Raw genomic sequence first — 22,247 nt, forward strand, 5'->3', positions numbered from 1 at the left:
CACCGATACAAATACTTTGGAGTGACCATCTCATCATTCCGTTCGTTATCACACTAGCAACTCAAGTCAGTATCCGGTCCCTCAAGCTCACAACCACCATGAAAAGAAACTGGAAAACCGTCAAAGCAAGCAACCTAATGGAACAGCTGGAGATGACCAAACCCTCAGCAGCAGAAATGGAGAAGGCAGACCTAGAAGGGAAAGGGGAGCTACTGCACAAATGGATTGCTGATTCAATTGAAAACATCGCCCTGGAAAAACCATTTACCCCCTCAAGAAAAAGAGCAATGGCAAAATGGTTCACCCCACTACTAAGCACCATGAAAAAGAACAAGAAGAAACTGGAATTGGAATGGAGGAAAGATTACAACCAAGATAAGAAACGTTAGTTCCAGAAACAAATCCGATCATACAAGAAGGAAATTCAAAAGGCAAAAAGAAGGCATTATGATGACAGAATCACTAATGCCACCAACTCACAAAAAAAATGTTCAACATCATAAAAAATGAGAAACCCACCTGGTTGCAACAACACTCCAACCCCCTCAGAGAAAGTATGCAACGACTTGGCAGACCACTTCAAGAAAAAAAAATCAACGACATCCGACAAATCATACAAAACAGACCAACCAACCCTAACACACAACTAACCGGACCTGACGAGGAGCCACAGCACAAATTCCAAAACTTCCCTAAAATATCAGCAGAGGCATTCGTCAAGCTGGTAAAACACAACAAGAAAGCGGGATCACCCATGGATCCCTGCCCCCCGACATCTACAAATCAATCCCTGCACAAGTAACTCTTGGGGAGAATTCTCTCTTTAGGCTGAATTTCCTAACCTAGTGAGACCCCCTGCAGCTTTGCTGGATTTCTGGAGTTTGTTTTTTTCTCCTGCCAAGAGTGAGACTCTTTTTCTCCCACTCTTGGACATGATTTATGGTGTTCCTTTGACTGTTAATGTGTTTTATGGGCTGTGGGGTCCTTTACTCCATAGGGTCGCATGTGTTTTTACTATGTGTGTTATACAGCACCCTCCGTGCAGTAACACAGGGGTGTCATAGTGACCCCCCCACCATAGACTCCATACCTTGGGACTGACTACTGTCTCCCAGGGCATGTAAAGTCACCATTGGTTTTACTAGTCCCAAATTATTAACAGAAACCAGTACAAACCATCATATTGTGGACTTACTGGTTGGGGCAATTCGATTGCCCCGAGGTCTGTTAGTCGAGGGGGCACGTCTCCGTCCCCCCTGATCGAGTTTTGGCTGGTGGCAGTGGATACTACTTTTTATATTCGACCGCAAATATTTCCCTGTGGGATTTTCCCATTGTTCGAGGCTACCAACTTTAATTATTTAATTCTCATAGCCTCGAACAGACCGCCGGTTTATTTAATTAATATTAATTCGCCGGTTGGTATATTTTGCCAGGACTCTATTCAAAAATGGCGTTTGTGTTCGCTTCTGTGACTTCAACCCAAGTCGAGCCCTTTGTTCCACTTTTTGGCGGGCTTCTCCACAGAAGCCTCCAAAAGTGGTGCCACTCTGTCTGGGTACCACAGGGGGTGTGGGAGGGGGTTTAGGCACCCTGGACTGAGTTACCTTGGTAACTCAAGTCGCACTCTTGTGTGATTGGGCGAAGTGGTGACCCGGCCGGCTCACCACTTAGCATGTTTGATTGAGAGCTAGGCTGAGTGAATGGGGGTATGCTGCAGAAAAGCAGGGCTTTGGGGACTGGAACTTCAGAAGTCGCCACAGGACTTAAGAATCCGACGAGGGAGAAGCTGAGCCGACCTACCACGACGACACCACCGGTGGAGCCCTGCGGAACCGACTCACCACTTCCCGACGACAGAGAAGATCTCCCGGCTGGAGAGGCTTCTTCCCCTGACTGGTGGGCACAACCAGTTTACCTTCTTCTCTTCACACCCCAGACCGGTCTGTGGTCCAATTGCCCGTGCCAAGCACCCCAGCAGCCGGATAGCCACTTACCACTGGACCGCGAAGCAACGGACCGCTCCTTGTACCTGAGAAACTCTGCGGCTGGTTTCTTCCCTGGCAGTGCAACAAACTCCTGTCTTCCTCCCCGACGAGATCCTCTCTTCCCGCGGACGAAGCACCAACTTGCATCTGCTGCCAGGAACAACTGCCCCCGCTGGAGTATTCTCACCACTTTAAGGTACCGTGTCCGCCAGGCCTCCCTTTCTAAAGATTGCTACAAGGTAATAATAACCCCTTAACCTTCTGGACTGGGCTAGCCGCCTTGACCCTCTAACTGGTCCCTTTCTTTGGTCCAACTCCTTTTTGAACCGTTACAAGACTTTTGTGCACTGCAGCCGTGACCTTGGACACATTTCGTTTTGATCCTCTTAAAGGGGGTCCGGCCTACTGACTCTGAAGTCACAGTGTTACTTTGCCTTCCTCTCTTGTGGTGTCCGTGAAAAAGTGTTGGGATCTGTTTCAAATGATTCTCTGCTTTTCTCTCCCTTTTTAAAACAAATAATTAGAGTGCCATCTACGTTAAGCGCTCACCGCTCTCTGAAAATAAGTGGGGCTTTACTTAAGACTTGTCTAATATTCTTTTAAGCAAGTGTATATCTTTTAGTGACCGTGTTTTTGAATTGCTTACTATTAGTGCCTGTGTTTTTCTAGATGTGGTTTTAAATAAATAATTATATCTCTTTTACACCAAGCTCTGATCAGTGTTTACTTGTTCTACTGTGTTCTTTTGACATATTGTGAATGCTCTGTATACTGCCACACTCTTCTTGAGGGAAGTCTGACTGCTCAGCCACAGCTACCAAGTGAATCTGTGTGCTACAGACTGCTACCAAGTGGGTTTACTGCCAAACACCTGTAGTCCTAAATCTTTTTCAGTGGTCCCAGAGGGAACTGCACAGGTTTCTGCCTAACAGTAACGCCATCAGAATACTACAGAGACCTCTTAAATCTGTCACTCACAACAGGAACTGTACCACGATCCTTCAAATCAGCATACATTAAGCCACTTTTAAAAAACACAAGTGGCGACGTGGAAGACCTCTCCAACTACAGACCAATTTCAAACATTCCCTACCCGGCCAAACTCCTAGAAACGTACGTATACAAATTAACCCATGTAGAAAAACACCAATTGCTAGACCAAGCACAAGTCGGCTTCAGACCCGCAAGAGGAACAGAATCGGCACTATTATCCATCTGGGATGACCTAAAAACCATCACAGACTCCAACACAACCTCGGCTCTGATTCTGCTCGACCTCTCTGCAGCCTTCGACACAGTAAGCCATGACACCCTAACCAAAAGAATGGAAGATATAGGTATAACGGACATGGCACTACTCTGGATTAAATCATTCCTAGCAGACAGAACAGAAACCGTATGGATAAAACCCTTCAAATCTACTCCACGAGTTAACAACTATGGAGTACCACAAAGATCCTCATTATCGCCACAATACTTCAACATCTACAAGACTCCAGTAATCAGGATCTTCAAAAAATATAAAATTGCAAGCTACAACTATGCAGACGACACTCAAACCATTTACAAAATCGAAGATACTCAAACCGATCACTCAACCCTAATAGAATGCCTAAAAGAAGTCTTTGACTGGATGAACGGCAATAACTTGAAAATCAACCGGTGGGGTGTGGCTACATAGCCATGGAGTAGGACGTGATCCCTATGAGCTCCTGCTGATCCTCCAACGATTCTTTGAAATAAAGACGCTCAAACCTAGCTGTAGAATGCATGACTTCATCCACTGCAGCATGAGGGTATGAGGCACAACAGGAACTGTACTTCCGTGAGAACAGCAGCACGGGACGTGACGTGACCCGTGAGCGGGAGGGGTATACCGAATTTGGGCTGCGAGATAAACAAGATGGCGGCTGGTGCCTGACAAAGGAATTAGCCGCAAGACAAGATCCCGTGTGAAGAAGAAGTCACTGACCTGACAAGAAAGGACCCCGATCGGCATGCTTATAAAGATCGGACAGCAAAAGGTTAAGGCAACGGCAGCATCGGAAGCAAACCAGCATGGGACTCACTGTAACAGAGTACTGAGGCTACAAATTATCGCAGCTCAGTCGGGAGGCTCGGGAGATAAGGGCAACACACTGTTGATGCAACACAGATAGAAATGGAAGCAGCACCATAGACAGGAAATGCAACAATACAGGAACACCCGGCTGGGATGCATGATGTGGTTACTGAGAGAGCGAACCCTGACACCACAACCAATCCAATAAGTGTGGGGACCGGCCCGGAACAGTCCTGCACAAAAGCACCCAGCTGTGGCGACTGTTGCCTTGCTAAGGTATGTCGTGCCTGGAGACGATCCGACATATAACTGATGATTACAATAACAAGAGCCGCGCGAGGCGTCACCGAGACGAACACAGAGAGACAGTGAAAGGATCATCCCCATACAATGTGGACACGAGCACTGGGTGGAATGGAAGTTCGCAGTAAATAGATAATGAGCGGACTGCATATAACGGTGGCGAAGCGTACTATGTTGATGCCTAAAGCAAGTTAGGAGGCATGGACACCAGAGTACTAACGCAGAGTATCGGCAGAGCGCATTGAAGTGGAATCAGGGTGTGCAGCAAGGAGGCCTTGAGGCGTATAGAGGGCCAATGTGACTGAAGCGAGGGCTGTACATGACCACAAGCCCCAAGGAGTGGAGGTGAGCGACACAGCCCTACACATCACAAACGGTACCCATGGTACTCAATGAGGGACAATTAGACACTGGTGCTGGATACCGAAATGGGGTCAAAATAAGAATGTGAAGACACATATGGCCCTAAGTAATACAGTCTTGTCAATAGCCCTTTCGAGCACTGCTGCCAATGGGGAGGCCCTGGAGGGTGTAAGGCGATGAGGGCATGACCGCACGTGACCAAATACTGCCCAAAGCGAGAAAGGCAATACAGCTCCCAATATTGATGGGCTCTAACTGCAGTCTGGACCACAGCACACACAGGCAACCGGAGGGCGATGAGAACAACCCCTGGACCATAGTTAAAGGAAAGAGTGAGCCTGGAAACAGCGAGTCAAGGCCCAACAATACTGTGAAGAGAGCCCAGCGTGTCAGTTGGAGTAAAGTGATGCACAGGGACTACATTAACTGGGAGCTACAGCGGAGCTTCTAACCTCTGCCCAAACACAGATGCAAGAGCAGAGGCACAAAATTGTGGCTGACAGACAAAAGAGTGCGACCAGGCATCCACCAGGCCGTGAGTAGACAGGTCACTTTGGGTCCGAAGGGGGAAGCAATAACTAATCTCAGGCAGAGTACATGGCGTCCAAAACAAACAAACCCAGAGGGAATCAGCCGTTGATGGACATTCGCGAAATCGTCCCATTTAGGAGAGATGGCAAAACCTCTGGAGCGCAATAAGCTGGAGGAAATCACCTCGACGAGAGATGGCCGACAGATCCGGGATGCAATTGCAGACTTGAAAGTGACATGGGAAACCAAGTTGGGATCTGCCATTGCAGACTTAAAGACATCTCTGGAAGGTAAAATAGACGCAGTCAGTGTGGATGTCAACATCTTGAGGCAAGACGTGAGGGGTTGGGCTGAAAACACAGGCAAACTAGAGCCTGAAGTGAAAACGAACACCAGCAGCTGTACCACCAGCGCCAAGCAGATTGCGACTCTCCAGCAACAAGTGCGTAACCTGGAGAGCAGGGCGGAGGAAGCAGAAGGGGGGGCCGCGCAGAACAATGTCCGTATTGTCGGTCTACCTGAAGGAACAGAAAGCCCGGACCTGACGAATTACATCGAGAACCTACTGCTGCAAGAGATCGGAGCGGGTTCACGGTAGAAAGCGCACACAGAGCCCAGACGAGGAAACCACCACCTGGAGTTCCTCTAGACAGATCATTGGTAAGATCCTAAACTATAAAGATAGAGAGAAAATCCGTGAATATTTGTGCAAAGGAGGCATTATTAGTCGAGCGTCAGCAACCATAACGGCATACCCGGACTACACCTTCCAAGTACAGAGACAACGGTTAAGTTACGTGGCGATCAAAAGACGGTTACATGAGTCTGGCCTGAAATACATGCTGATGTACCCGGCAAGATTGAAAGTGCTGCACAAAGATAAGCCGATTTTCTTTGAGTCTCCAGAGGATGCAATGAATTGGATGGACACGCAGAATTGCCCGGCGACAGCGGATGACCAGATGGGAAGCGGTGTTAAGTGAACTTATGTTTCGTTTACCGTAACTAAGTTGTAAACAGAGTGCAGTTTTATAAGAGTAAATGAGAGGGGGTGGACAGTGTAAACTAGGCGAGCTTCTGAAATATGGACTTGCACTAAGCAAGGGCGGAGGATACCCCACATAACTAAGATCTGAACTTTTGGACTATAATATAAAGGGTAATGTGGGTAGCCTAGGAGGTGAGTGCTATGCAGTGCTCAGCATATATGAGCGGATAGCATATTGTAGCATTAATGCAGGAGATATGGAGGAGACGCGTCCTCACCTCCAGTAGTTAGTTTAGTTAGGATATTAGTAGAATAGTATCCCCCTGCTGGGTTCTGAGTATCGGCACAGGCCGTAGAAAAGGACTAGATGCGGGGTAGCCTGAGATCCAGGGATGGAGCTGGGCAACTGTTTGGGGGTTGGGAGGGAGGTGAGTTGGGGTAGTTGGGGTAGGTAAAAGGAGTGAGGGGAGGGGAGTTTGGGAGTGTTGGGAAGGGAAGAGCCTGCGATCACAAGCCAGTTCACAAAGAAAGGAGGGCATGAGCGGTGTAGGGGGGAGTGGGATACGGCTGATAGGGGGGACCTGAAGATAGTGACATGGAATGTAAGAGGGTTAAACAGTTACATCAAACAAAATAAGATCATGATGTACTTGAAGAGACAGAGAATAGACATTGCATTGTTACAAGAAACCCACCTGACCAAGGATAAGCTAGAAGTGATGAAGAGGAAGTGCAAAGGGACCACAATAAGCACAACATATTCTATGTATGCCAGAGGGGTCATCACGTGGATAGCACCACATGTCCTGTTCAAATTGGTACAATAGGAGGTAGAGACAGATGGCAGAATGGTATTACTAAAAGGGTTGGTGGGGAACAAGGAGGCGAATATTATCAACATATATGCCCTGAATAATGACACAATATATTTCAGGAACCTGTATGCTAAGATCTGCCCATATATAGATGGAGCAGTTATAATCGGGGGGGGGATTTCAACTGTACATTTGACCCCAAGCTCGACAGATCAGATAAGAAAGTAGCCAAGCCCAACCCAGTGGCAAAGGCCCTAGGGGCGCTTGTGAACAATTTCCACACGGTTAATGTCTGGAGGAGACTTCACCCACAACACAGAGCACCCACGTTACTCAGCTCCACTCAACCTACATACCAGGTTGGACTACATATTTGCAGCCAGTACATTAATCGAAGACATGAGGAGTGCAGAGTACAAGGCAGCAGTCTTCTCGGACCACGCGCCATTGATTGTAACGTGGCAGATTTCTCCTCCTCCCAGGTCGAGAATCCCGACATGGAAGCTGAGAGCCGAAGCGCTGAGGGACACAATATTCAGAGAAGACCTGAGGAAGGTTTTAAAGGAATACTTTGAACACAATACGGGGAGTGTGAGGTCATCCGGCACGCTGTGGGAAGCATTCAAGGTGGTGGTGAGAGGGGAAGCAATCTCAAAATCAAAAGGATTACAGGGTGGTAATGGAACTGCAAGGAACTGCAAGAAATGGAAAAGGAGATAGAAACTAAAATGCAAGAGGGGGCGGATTCCCCGGGAGAGTCTGAGGCCATACGTCAACTACAAGAGAAAAGCAGAGCCCACTGGGAGAGACTAAGGGGGTCATTACGAGATGGGCGGTAGCCATGGTGCTATAAGCACCATGGCTGCCTCCCATACCGTGACCGAGTCCGGTCTTGTTCAATGGGGACTTACCGGTCCATTCCGACCCTGGAGGGACCGGTGAGTCCCCATTGAAAAACCATTCCCCATTCCCATTTGAGGCCCCATAGGGCTCAATGGGAATGGGGAGGGCGCTAATAATGGGCTTGCCATTCGCGAGCCCGTTATTAGCGCCCTGGTCCCTTAGCGGGACCTGTAAAGGACTTGTGGTCCGACCACACGTCCCTTACAGTTCCCGCTAAGGGACCTCGGAATTGGGCGGTAAGGGATTACCGGCACCGGTCTCCTTACCGGTGCCCGGTATCCCTTACCGGCCAACTCGGAATAAGGCCCTTAGTAACTTAAATTATAGGAAATATATAGAAAGGCAACATGCTGAATGCGATAAACCGGACAGTCTGCTAGCCTGGTTGTGTAAGATTGAGGCCCCCAGACAGGCGATCAGGCAGATACAGAGGGAGGACGGGTTGATGGAGGACACTCAAGAAGGGGTGAATGAATGCTTCTATAGATATTATCTAGAGTTACACGCAAACAAGATTGAAGAAGAGGAAATTGACATATTAGATACACTGGCGTAGATCACTCTACCTAAGCTCGGGGAAGCAGAGAAATTAGAGGCTCCACTCACAGAGGAAGAGCTGGAGCATGTGATCCAGACACTACCGACTAATAAGGCTCAGGGGACGGCTGGTCTCCCGGGCGAGTTCTATAAAACATATAGGGCTGACTTACTCCCACCGATTGTTAGCCATGTTGAATGAGGCGTTTGGCAAGGGTAGGCTGCCGGAGACTCTCAGGGAAGCGATTATTATCTCGCTACTCACACCAGATAAACTGAGCACGGACTGCAGATCTTACAGACGGTTATCGATGCTCAACCAGGATAGCAAGATACTCACCGCAGTGATGGCAAAGCCAATGATAAATAAATGTATATATTATGACCAGACTGGGTAGCTCCCACATAGGTGTATTTCCGACAATCTCAGGAGGCTTCACCACCTCATAGACCAGACAGAGGGGAGCCCCAAAGAAGAAGCGATAGTCTCGCTAGACGCTGTAAGAGCCTTCGGCTCAGTCAAATGGCCGTGGTTGATGGTTGTTTTGAAGGAATGTGGGATAGGGCCAGTGTATCCGAAATGGGCTCAATTGCTGTACAGTTAACCGGTGGCTCGAGTCCGGACAGGACCGATCATTTCGGAATGATGGACACCGAGTAGAGGCACCAGGCAGGGGTGCCCCTGGTGCCCGATGCTCTTTATCTTGGCACTGGAACCTTTGGCGATATACCTGAGGCAACAATATAGCGAGGTGGGAATCATCCCGAAAGGGGAACAGCATCTGATATCACTGTATGCTGTTGCTATATCTGAAATATCCTGAAGAAAACCTGCAATACATTCTAGAGGTAATGAAACGATATGTGATACTCTCTGGCATAACAATCAATCACAAAAAGTCCACCATATCCCCCCTAGGCAGATATGTGGGAATACCACAGCACGAGCTACCAGTCAGTGCTACAGATAGGATGGACAACTGACACTTTTAGGTACCTGGGAGTGGATATATATCACATAGTCGAGGATGAACACAAGCATAACACGGAAAAGGCGTCGGGCAAACTCAAACAAAGCATAGTATTTTGCGCCCAGTGACCTCTAACCATGATGGGCAGAGTGGCACTACTGAAGATAATAGTACTACCCAGGCTACTACACTATTTTGAGAATGTCCGCACATGATACCTAAACGGTTCTTCACCAGGGTACAGAGCACATGCAGGGGGTTCATCTGGCACAACTCCAGGAACATAATAGCATTGTGGAAATTGCAGAATCTGTATGATCAAGGAGGGATCAGACAGCCCAATTTCGAGATGTACTACCTGGCTGGCCAGCTTCAATACTTAACAAGACGGTTATCCGAGGACCCCACACCGGAGTCTAAATTGCTGAGGGCAGAGTGTACACCTTATTTTTTGAACAAATGCATGTGGTTGGCAGAACCTCGGAAGGGAAGGGGGTCGGCATTACTGGACCTGGAGAGGAGGATCTGGCGTAAAGCCTGCCAGGTGATGGGAAGTCCCCTTCCGTGCTTCCCACAGGTACCTTTGGTGGCACTTCGGGGGGCGGACGAGCAATTGAGGAGGACTATTAGAGAACACTGGGAACCAGTGGGGGTAACAACCATAGGAGATGTGTGGCAAGAAGGGGAGAGGATAGAATTTGATACACAGAGAAGACACAGGCTTACATAGTGGACGATATATTACATACGCTAGGCTGGTGACAATGGTAAAGAAGACGTGGTCAGAGGTGGAGCTGACCCAGCAACCGGATGCGGCCATAGAAATGTTTCAGGCGGTATCTGACGGGGGCCATGAGGTCACCAGAATCTATGAAATAATGATGTCCAAAGTTGGGAAGGAGGTGGTCCAGATGAGGACGGACTGGTAGGAAGAAGGAGGGGAAACAATAGGCGACAGGCTGTTGGTGAGAATGCAAAGATACCATAAGAAAGTGTCAAGAAATGTGGGACTACAACAAATTCAGTTATTTGTTACAAATAGAGCATATATGACCCCTAAGAAGATTGCTAAGTTCACGAACGCCAATACACAGAAATGCCCGAAATGTGGAGAGGTAGATGCAGGGATGGTACACATGTTCTGGGGATACCCGGAAATAGGGAGATAATAACGAGCACACCTCCTAGCAAGTAAAGGGATACAATTGGAAGTGGACTCTCTGTGGGCGTGCATAGTGAGTGGATTCCCAAGACCGCATAAACTCACATGTGAGCAAACTTAAAGACCTGGCGTATATTCTTGCTAAACGTAGGATAGCAATGAGCTGGAAAGCAAGCAAGAGACTGAATGTAGAGGTCTGGTAGTGGGACCTCCTGAAATGGGCAGATGCAGAAACAGTGGTGTGCAGAGAAGCGGTCGTCAGAGGGGGTGAAGAGGAAGCGAACAAACTCACGGCCTGGCTACATTTGATTTCCTCATTGTCAGGGGTCTGGACAAGAGGAACCTGAGGCAGATAGCTCCTCGGACAGAGAGGGTGGCTTAACACCCATAAGTTAGAAGGTAAGGTGGAAGCTGTAGATGTGCGAGACTCTAAGGGGTAGGCAGGGAAGTTGTGGATGGGGAAATGTTGGGGAATTGCTTTTATGTACCGTGTTTTGGTGTAATGTATGTATGTATTGATTACTATGGAAAGTAATAAATTATGTTTTAAAAAAACTTGAAAATCAACCCAAAAAAGATAGAAATCATGATTATACCCAAATACCAAGAGAACAATAGCTACATTCCCTGGCCAACAAAAATGGGAACCGCGCCCACACCATCTAAGGTAGTAAAACATCTGTGAGTCCTAATGGACAACACCCTAACCTTAGAACCACAATTAAACGCAATAATCAAGAAATGCTTCTTCCTCCTTCGCACAACAAGAAGAATCCAACCTTTCCCCTCCTTCACCCACAAAACACTGACAATCGTTGCCCTCATCATGTCAGGAATCGTCTACGCAAATAGCTTCTACTTCAGGATGCCAGAAACTACAACACATCCAAAATGCAGCAGCCAGAGTCCTCCTCAAACTATCCAGAAGAGAACACACAACTCAGCACTAAAAACACAACATTGGCTACCAATCAAACATCGTATCACGTTCAAAACAATGTGCATAACACACAGGGCAATCAGCAGAAAGGGAGTGGAATTCCTGCAAAAGAAAAGAATCTACAAGCCAACGAGACTCCTCAGATCAAGCAATGAAATCTGTCTGGAACCAAAACCATTCATCAAGAAAACACTAGGGGGCTCCTCTTTCTCCCACCTGCCTGCAAAAACCTGGAACAACATCCCAAAAGAAATAAGAAACACCAAAGATCACCTAAAATTTAAAAAACTTCTAAAAACATGGCTCTTCAACACCTCTGAACCAAATTGACACAAGAAAACAATGAAACAGGAAACACAAAGGACAGATTAACTGAATATATGATGGCACAGACAACACCCAGAACGGACTAAGGGAAACTCCTACAACAATAAGAGACGACGCTAAGTGGAACAGAACACAAACGACAACCCCATGAGGACAGAAATGAGCATACATGCCCAACACTACCAACAACCTTACCCAGACCATGAAGATCAGCAAGTGCCACACTTAGATCGAATTGTGAATGCTGGCACGTGCCACATTTGGACAGAATTGTGAACGTCAGCCTGCACCCGCCCCAGACAGAATTGTGAATGATAGCAAGTGCCGCAATTAATTAGAATTGTGAACATTGCCCTCCGTCACATCTGGATAGGATTGTAAAGGTTAGCAAGTGCCACACTTGGATGGAATTGTGAATGTTAGCGAGTGCCACACTCAGATAGAATTTTGAACTTTAGCCTGGGTCACATCTACACAGAATTATGAATGTTGGCGAGTGCCACATCTAGATAGAATAGTGAATATTAGCCATTTGCCACATCTAGACTGCATTGGGAATATTACCAATGCCATATTTAGATAGAATTGTGAATGCTAGCTTAATTCGCATCTAGACAGGTCTTTTTTGAAGATAGGTTAGTGCCACATCTGGATATAATAGTGAATATTGGCGTGCGTCATATATAGACAGAACAAATGGGGGTCTGGGAATATCTCTACCAGTACGAACACAGCCCAATTACCTGTTCTTGGGTGAATAACCCCTGGGAGAGACTCTACCATGTCTTTAGCTCACTGTCCCTTTTACAGAGAAGAAATGTCCCCGCATATCAGTCTTTGTCCTGTCCAGGGGCAGTCCAGCACCGAAATGCTAGGCAATTCTCCTCTGAACCACAGTACCAACAGCAACCCCATACACGTGTTTCAGCCTTGTTGGGCATCATCAGTGAGGTGAAGCTGTGTCTCTCTAAGAACAGTGAGCAAGGGGTCCACGTCTAGATCGCCCTGGTAACTTAGGGTGAGACCCAAAGTTAGTTTATGCAAAACAAGGGGGGTCTGGGAATCTCTCTACCAGCACGAACACAGCCCAATGACCTGTTCTTGGGTGAATACCCCCTGGGAGAGACTCTACCAAGTCTTTAGCTCACTGTCCCTTTCACAGAGAAGAAATTTCCCCCATATCAGTCTTTGTCCTGCCTGCCCAGGGGCAGTCCAGCACCGAAATGCTAAGCAATTCTCCTCTGACCAATATATATAGATAGGATTGCGAATATTAGTCAAGTGCCGGATCCAGATGCAGAGATATTCACGAGCCACCACTTAGAAAGAACGTGGAATTTTAGCACATATCACCTTTAGATAGCGAGGCCAATAACCAACCCATTAACAATCTCACCCCTCTGCATACACCTCTCAAACTCTAACCAAACACAATCACAACCCTAAAGCACAACAAACCACACAAACATTCACTACACTGCAACAACAAAACAAACCACACATAGCTTCGCACAACAGCACACGACGGCTACCGACCGGAAAAGAACCCCAAGCTCACCGAACAGTGTTAACCGGACTGAAGCTGCCAACAGCACATCACTGCTCTCTTGCACTTACCCCGCTCATTCCCACTAACTGCACCCCCGCCCCCTTTTCATTTCCAAATCCGCCAGAGCACCAGGGGACCACTCCAGTGGTGATAGTGCGTGGTCCAAATATCCTTTAACATTCACATGAAGCCTGTGTTTTGCAGTGAGGGTTGATATACTAAAGAGACATCATCAGTGTAAGCTCCCCCTCAGGACGATCCAGAAGGCATCGAATCGTGTACATGTAGTGGCTGTTACAACATCATGGCTGCCTCATTTGTTGAACCTTATTAAAACAAAAATATAAAACGCTTATGAGCATACTTAGAGTGATTATTCAAACAAAGATATGTGTAAAATAAGGTGATAACACACCAGTTTATGCACGCGAGAGACATCTCATCGGACAGCAAGTCACTATTGCTGATCTATCAGTATATTCTTGATCCCTGACCAGGAAGAACAATTTTGAGATGACTAAAAATATAAACTAAATTTAAATGCAAGTGCTTCTGGTCTATGGCACACCCTCAACCTTCTCTTGAGATGGCCATTCAGATTGCCCAGGCCCACTTCGAGGCTTTACAATTCTTTAAACAGCACACCGGGAAGCCCTCTGAACCCAGGAGAGACCTTAGACCTTCTTTTAAGGACCATCATGCTCCCCTTATCAAGGGTTGAGAAATACCCTTTCTTCATCCAAAAAAAGAAATTGACTGGTAGCCATACCCCTTTCAAAGCCCAGTGGGATAACAGAGGAGGGTACAGTTAGATCCAGACCTATTCCTCGTACAACCTCCACCTGTATCTCATGTGGCGAAAAAGAGCATTTCGCTCAGACCTGCCAAAAAGAGCCAACCTGAGGAACCCATGGAAATGGGATTGGTAAGGGCAGAGGAATGGAAGAATAGGAAGAAGACAGGGGCGAAAAGATTAACGAAGCAGATATTGTTCTGTGTTCTACTAGCCCCTTACAAGTTCACAAACAGGTCAGAGTAAATATAACCTGGGCTAATGCCTTAATTGACTCAGGCAGCAAACAAAAAGCCTTCGATACAGTCCCACCCGGGGAAGTGCCCTCAGCCAATCAGGTGGCTGGGAGGAAACTCCCAGTGTCCACCTGTGTTATCACACCCACCCGTGCCCCTTCTCTGGGTGCTGCAATATTTTTCAGTGTCTCAGCCCCCGGTCCCTCCCAAAACCTCTCCAACCAGCCCTCTGGCCCCACACCATCCCAAATCCCCCAAACCTCACTGACTAACCTGAGGGCCCGGAGGGTCTGGGTCCGGGTGCCACACACCCTTGCTGTCCAGCCCGGCTCACTATAGAAACAGAAAAGAGACATAGGGCTTCATCCCAGCGGTTATACCGGCAGTATACTGCCAGTGCAAATACCGTTACTGCTACTCGGTCCAGCGCTATTAGTCCCAGATCACGAGTAGCAGTATGGTGGTAAATCCCCATTTCCCATTGGTTCCAGTGGACCCAATGGGGTTTTTCGGCGCTATTAGCGACGGCACAATTAGCGCTGCACTAATAGCACCAAAAATAAGTGGAAATTTGACACTCATGATTAGGCCAACCCTTAAATGTGGCAGTAATAGCGTTACCACCACATTTAAGGGCTACCACCCAACTTGTAATGAGGATCATAGTCTCCTTTCTGTTTACTATGGAGGCAGTTTATTTTTTTACAGCTGTTCAGGCTTGCACAATACGCACAGTGCCCCTCTCGCGTCATAAAGAAATCTTTTACACTATTAGCACTCCAAATCATGCCCTGGAGTGTGAATAAATACCACATCCTTGTATGGGGACATACAGGTAACAGCTGTACGCCCTTGCTGAGGCCATTGCTTTGCCCTGACCTACCTAGGCTCAGGATGGTGGGTTGATACCCCAGAGCGCAGGGATGACTGCTATAGTATCTGTGTTGATTAGGTGGTGGTGGGAAGGTACGTCTGGGCAGATGGGAAAGAAGATTAGTCTATCTATCTATTTGACTTTTGTATTGCGCCTTAAAAGTATAGGTCTCAAAGCGCTCACAAGACAACAAAACAGAAAGGCAAATCATGGCTGAAGGAAAGAGTCCAAACAGGAGAAAGATGCAGTCTAATCTGGTCCTAAGTTGAACAGGTACGTCTTCAGTTGTTTTTTTTTAAATGGGCTGTTGACTGAGGGCGGCAGGAAGTTAGTTCCAAAGATATGGGCTTCTTATATGGAAATTTCTTCAACAGAGCTCGAGGTTGCTGTAGGAGGATATCTTGGTTGGAGTGAAGAGTGCGGCGAAAGGGAACTCCAGAGATTCTGACTATGAGATAACTAGGAACTTTGCCTGCCAAACAGTTAAGGATTATCATAGTGCCTTTGAATCTGATTCTTTGGCATATTGGTAACCAGTGTAGTTTCCTGCACGTTTTAGTAATATGTGTGAAGGAGTGTGAAGGAGTGTGTGGAGTCTGTGGGAAGGAGTGTTTGTTTTTGCATGGATGGATGGTTATCTTTTGCATTAAAGAGAAAGTAGTGAAGCTTGCGGTGGTATTTACCTAACAATATCAGGGTGATGGAAAGTAAAACATTGTTCAAAACAAATGCACCATACATTCCTGGTAAATATATGGCATCCTATTGCTTTGTGGCCTTTTATCTGGAGTTTTGACATCATTATCTAGAAAAATCCAAGTATATGTGTTAGTTAATTTTCACAGAGCAACGATTTTGTATGGCTACAAAGATCTAGGGGTAATTGTATAGTCAGTCACTAAGCATCTGCACATTTTCAGCAGCCGTACTCCAGCCTTAGGAGGGCATGTCTGTTTTCATTACGGAGGAAAAAATTATTCTTACATTTTCTACAGTTATTTGAAGAAAAAGTGACTTCTGCAGTTGTTGTAGTAGTGAGAAGTTAGGGGCAGGCTGCTAACATTGATGTAATTAAGGGTAATCTTTTAAATGTTGCCATGGGAATTTCTCTTTGTACACCAGTTTGGGCAATGCACCTTGAATTAGGAGTTCTGTCAATGTAAGGAGAGTGTGACTAGTCTTATGTTTGTTTAATCATGCATTTTCTTGATAGGGCCACAGCAAATTACTGTTCCTATTTTAAGTGGAGGGAGTTGTTTCCAGTCACCTGCAAGAGGAATTAAATGCGAAAAATACAAGTACCAGAATCCTTAGAGACACTAAAGTCAATTAACTTGCTACACCTGAAAAGAAAATGAAGACACGCTTGAAAAGGAAAAGAAACACAGCCTCCCTCAAGATTGATGGAGTCATGAAAACGTGCGTTTGGAGGAGAAGTCAATGCAGGAAAACTTGACTGGCAACAGAGTGCGCGGCCCGTCACTATTTCTTAACAATTGTGACTAGTCTCATGTTTGTTTAATCATGCATTTTCTTGATAGGGCCACTGCAAATGACTGTTCCTATTTTAAGTGGTGAATTTAGATATAAGGGGCAACTGCACCTGCTATTCCCATGAGAAAAGGCAATGCTTTCTCAAAAAAAAGAATAGTCAATCCCGGAGCCAATAGGCATGCCTTGTGCAGAGATGTTAGCCTGCCTTTTTCCAATACCTCTCTCTTCCCACTGTTTGTCTGAGAGCAAAGCATGTCGATCACTGTATTGGGTCCTCTTTTCGTCAGCAGCATTCTCCTGGTCAAGTTTTAAATGTCAAAATAATCTTGTGAACATGTGCTTTGGTGTACATGTTATTCTCCTTGTTGCACCAGCTTCTCATCACAGTGAATAGCTTGCCATTGCTATAAAGGCATTTGTGCAGCAATGTTGGGTTAATTCTCTCAGCGATAGGAAGCACATACCCGCCTCCAAAGTTTTTTTTAGAATTTACCTTTATGGCCCTTGGGATAATTTACTCTTACTTTTGTATTGAATAAGTTAATATTTGTTTATTTTTTACCTCTTTTTTCAACATCTTTTGAAAATTGTGATATGGATATGTTTTTTACTTTGCTTCCTTTTTTACACTTTCAGATTGGCTTTTAATTTAGATTGGTTTCCATTCATTCATTCAGTTACATCTTTTTCATTAATTGTGGAATCTGTCATTTGAATATTGATAATTTCTAAGGATTGTATAGTAGGAATTCTATGTTTTTCACAAGTGGTTGCTCTCTTTACTCATATGTGTCCTGTGTACCATGTAGTGAAAGTACTCCTTTTGATAAGGTTGTCTGCTGAATTATATATCTAATGTTTCTACATCTTGAAAGTACCTATATTTAGATCTTCTAGATTATGGGGCTCATTACAGTTTTACTGGTACCCCGCCAGTTATTCCGGCGGGATACCAGTAAAATGCCTTACCGTTTCTGGAGCCCGATATCCCAGTATTACCAGGCTATTACGGGCTGTGGAGATGACGGTAAATTATCATTCTTGATTGCTGGAATTACCGGGACCGGTAGATCGATGCTGTGATTCCAGCATTTCTTTGCCGGTAGGTGCCTGAACTACCAGCAGGTCAGGCCTGCCGGTAGATCACTGCCCCCACGAGAAAACATGTGTTTCCCCAGTCTGGACAAAATGCTGGTGCTGGAATTACCAGCATTTTTTACAGCATTTTTTTAGACTGTGGAAACTGTAGTGAGCCCCTATATCTTTGAATATTGTTTTGAAATTAACATATACTATTCAGTAATATATTATTTATATGATTGACAGATTATGAATTTGCTCCTAATAAAGGGGAGAATGGTCCTGAAATACTTTGAGAATATATTCATAATAATAAATGAGAAGATTGCGAAAAATAAATCTTGTTTTTGTTAACCAATTTTATAAATGTAAATATTTGTCACTTTAGGATATTGATGTTGAAAACAAACTGTCAATATATGACACTTGATTAATCTCTTGACTATTGACTGGTTTTTACCAGTATAAAGGTGTGCAGGGGACAGGGGTATTATTCCTTTTGGATATTATTTTCTACGTAAATTGCCACGACCAAACAGTCTACTACAAACATTGTTGAGACAAAACCGCATAGCCAGGAAATTCTTATGTGAACAAAAGAGTCAACAACTTTTCTAGACACATGGCTCTTTCGTGTTGGGCCTCATTAGCGAGGTCTAGCTGAAGTGTAGCATCTATCTAGGCAAGGGGGTCTGTGACTGGATAACCCATATTTACTTAGAGTGATACCCCGAGCATTTTAACTTTTGCCAACATCCTGAGATCCTCTCTGCTGGACTGCATTTAAATCATATTCTAATGCTACTAGCGCAACCTGCTGTAAACATTTTTGTATTTTGAATGCATTTTGTAGCTTCAAGTTCTCTAAATTGGTCCACGGTGCTTTGAAATGACATGTCAATTAGTTACCAATTGTACTTTCTTAAATCACGTTTACACATCCACCAATGGCAATTAAGATCAAAATATAATTTGTTGGGACCGTCACTATATTTAAACTGAGGATTGTATTTTTGGGGGCTTGCATGACCATGTTTGGTCTGCAATGCTTATGGGACTAGCATGGGCCACGTAACCCATTCTGCGTAGGGTATTCACCATGTTACAAGTTGCCATTTATTTTTACAATGAAGTGAAACATAAAAGCTGTTTGAATTTCTGCTTTACCTAAGTTAGGACTGGTGCTGCTTTCGACCTTCGCTGCACCAGGATGATCCATCAAATGTGGCTCCAACACTTGTTCCATCCCCACAATATTGTCAGAATTTAGCACTTGATATCCTATAAAAAAACAGAGAAAATTCAAATGATCATTTAAGGTTCCAGTAATCTAAAAATACATATGATGTGAATTCCAGCATTAGCTTGAGATTGAATAAACTAAATAAAACAGGTAAGTGCATTCTATAGTGTATAAAAGCTCAGGTATGCTGTATGTGCCTGAAGGGTTGTGAAGTGAAAGGGGGCCTCCGAGATCCACAGATTTATTCAGTGCTTTATTAAACTGGTAAACAACTGGTGTGGGAATACTGGGACAGTTGGAACTGAGGGGGTCCCTACAGCCATCTCGACCTCCCATAGGGCTCCCTAGCCCAGGCATCCCTACCCCTTAGAATATCCCCAAACACATTATAGAGCACAGTAACCCCCTACTGTCTAGGATTTTTTTTCAACTGGGACGGAAACCTGTAGGTTATGGCCTTTATCGTCTAACTTCCTCCTTTCCTTTCCCCTCTCCCTGTGTCTACTCTCAATCCTCCATCTACACCTCTGTGCCCTGATCTCATCACACTCTCTCCACACATTTCTTCCAACTACCACCCTCCTGCTTCACTCTGCACTCACCACTACTGCCTTGCACTTTCTCCACACCCTTTTACCATACACTCTCTATCAAATAAATTCACTCTAATTCCCTGTCTCTCTATTTTTCAGTCTTCATTCACCACCCCCTTTCTGCACTCAACTGGTACCACTCTTTCTCACACACAATACCTTACCTGTACTCTCACAAAACACTGCCACAGTCTCCTCAGCACTCCACTCCACCACCCGTCCATCCACCACCTGGTCTCCTGATCCACCACCACTCCACATGATCTCACCTGAACACCATTCAACATTATCTCCCTGGTCATATGCTCCCCTTGGCCAAACTCTGGCTAAGCTATAATCTGGAAGGCTTTAAGAAGGGTATAAGCCCTTCCCCCATCCCAAGCTCCATTTGCAAGGTGGCACCCATGTGCTCTGGCTACGTGCTTTCCTTGTAGTTTTCTCAATGCTCAGGTGCACTCTCAGTTCATTTTCTGTTGCCCCACCATTCCCCTGGAGTACATCTGAGGTTGATAGATTGGGTGCTGTGTGTCTCATCTCTGTTTGGCAGGAAAGATCCAAGTCCATACTATTCTTGTTCTCAATTCCATTCCCCCAGCTCAAGTCTGGGTTTTCTTGGCTGCGCATTGGTGCATTTTGGGAGTTGTGGTTCTATGAAGCTAAATACCTTTGTTTACTTTATTGCCAAATTAGCAGCTCTTGCTTATCTACTTTCAATAGGAGCATCTGGAAAGCATACAATAACCGGGGGAGTATATTTAAGCAACATTAATGAGCAGGGGGGCATTACCAGGAATGGTAATGCCCCCCTGCCCGTGTAATGCTGCTATTAGTACTCCGGCATGGTGTACCGTTGTACTAATACTTTTTTTAAAGTTTCGCAACTTAAAAAAATTAAAAATAAATGTCTTCCATGGATCGGGTGAGAAGGGACAACATAGTCTCTTCTCGCTTTCCATGGTGGCGAGTCGCGCAGCTGGATGCACCGGGAGCACTACTGTTCCCGGTGCAGTAGAAGGAATAAGAAGGTAAGTCAGATGAGGGTTGCGAAAGCTGTGGAAAAGGGGGGATGTGAGGAGGCCGGAGGTGTGGGGGAGCACTTACCCCATTACCCGGCAGGGAAGATGGCAGCCCCCCTGCACTGAGGAAGATCGGAGAGGCGGGATTACCGTATGGTAATGCCATGCTCCAATTTTCCTCATTGGCTGGGAAGCCTAAGTCATGCCCCTGTTGGGTACTAATTATCTGTACTATTGACACACCTCCTACCCAACTCGTAGCTACCTTTTTTTCATCTGATTAAGTCCCGTTTTATTTGTTCACAGAAGTGCGGATAGTTGACTTTGTAAATTCTGGATATTTGTTTCATTGCATAAACTCTGATCCTGATGCCATTGCAAATATCTCTATGGCCTCAAGTACCCCAGAGATAGTATGGAATCTCCCAGTTTAGTTAGCGACAAAAGAACATAATCTGCAAATAAGCCAATTTTGTGTTACTCCTTGGCCCAATTTCCCCTGTGGGTGTCTTCCGCCACTGTTACCCTGGCAGAGAAAGGTTCCATGATCAAGGCAAAGAGAAGGGATAGCGGGCATCCCTGTTTCGTGCCTCTATTGAGCGTGAATTTCTGTGACAAATCCCTGTTGATCCCCACCGGTGCGACAGGGGCTTTGATCATTTTCACTATCTCTGGTACCAGCCCAAATCTAATGAGAACCTATTCCATAAAACACCAGTCCACCTGATCAAACACTTTTTTTGCGACTAGTGCAAGAAGCACTTTGCTGGTTTGGAACATCCCACTTTATTGATGATGTGTAGAATCTTTCTGGTGTTATCCCATGCATGTCTTCTCAGGGCAACACCCATTTGGTCTGGGGCTATTAGATCTGTCAATACCGATTCCAAACAATCTGCCAGAATTCTTATGTTTATTTTTGCATCCCGATTTATTATGTTTATAGGACGATAGGAAGAGCACATGTGAGGGCCCTCACCCTCCTTAGGTTTAAATAATAGTGATTTAGGCCTCTTCCATGGATCTCGTAATTCTACCAGATTCTCAGAATGAGTTGCACAGTTGTGTAATTTTTGGTATTATTTGTCTTTCTAATCATTTGTAAAAGAGCGCTGGGCACCCATCAGGGCCCAGGCTTTTATTAAGCTTAATTCACTGAATGGTCCTTCTCACCTGCTCCTCTGTAATGGGGATTTCTAACTTATTTTTTGAGCCCTTGATATCACTGGCAATTCATCCTCATCTAAGTATTCTTGTTGCAACTCAGTGTCCAGCTTTTCGGCCGCATACAGTGCTGCAGAGAAATTTGCAAAGGCTTCAAGTTGCACCTTCCTTCGATTCACTAAGACACCATCTGGTCACTTGGCTGCTTGAATAATAGACCTGTTTTCTGTGCCTGTAGTTGTTTGGCTAACATTCAACCACACTTTGCCCCCTAGTTCAAAATATTCTCTGCCTTGTTTGCAATGGATTTGATTC

General features: G+C 45.5%; 1 protein-coding gene across 2 annotated transcripts in view; it reads right to left on the reverse strand.

Moving 5' to 3' along the window:
* Positions 1–22,247, reverse strand: part of LOC138448912 (zinc finger protein 282-like) — a 464,485-nt gene that overhangs the window by 180,847 nt on the left and 261,391 nt on the right. For both annotated transcript variants that reach the window (XM_069604729.1, XM_069604728.1), the window contains exon 5: positions 19,084–19,197. In XM_069604729.1, coding sequence (XP_069460830.1) covers positions 19,084–19,197 — 114 coding nt within the window. The remainder of the gene's footprint in view (positions 1–19,083; positions 19,198–22,247) is intronic.

Source organism: Ambystoma mexicanum, chromosome 1p (genome assembly GCF_040938575.1).
Source record: "Ambystoma mexicanum isolate Mex_15411 chromosome 1p, UKY_AmexF1_1, whole genome shotgun sequence".
Taxonomy (NCBI): Eukaryota; Metazoa; Chordata; class Amphibia; order Caudata; family Ambystomatidae; genus Ambystoma; species Ambystoma mexicanum.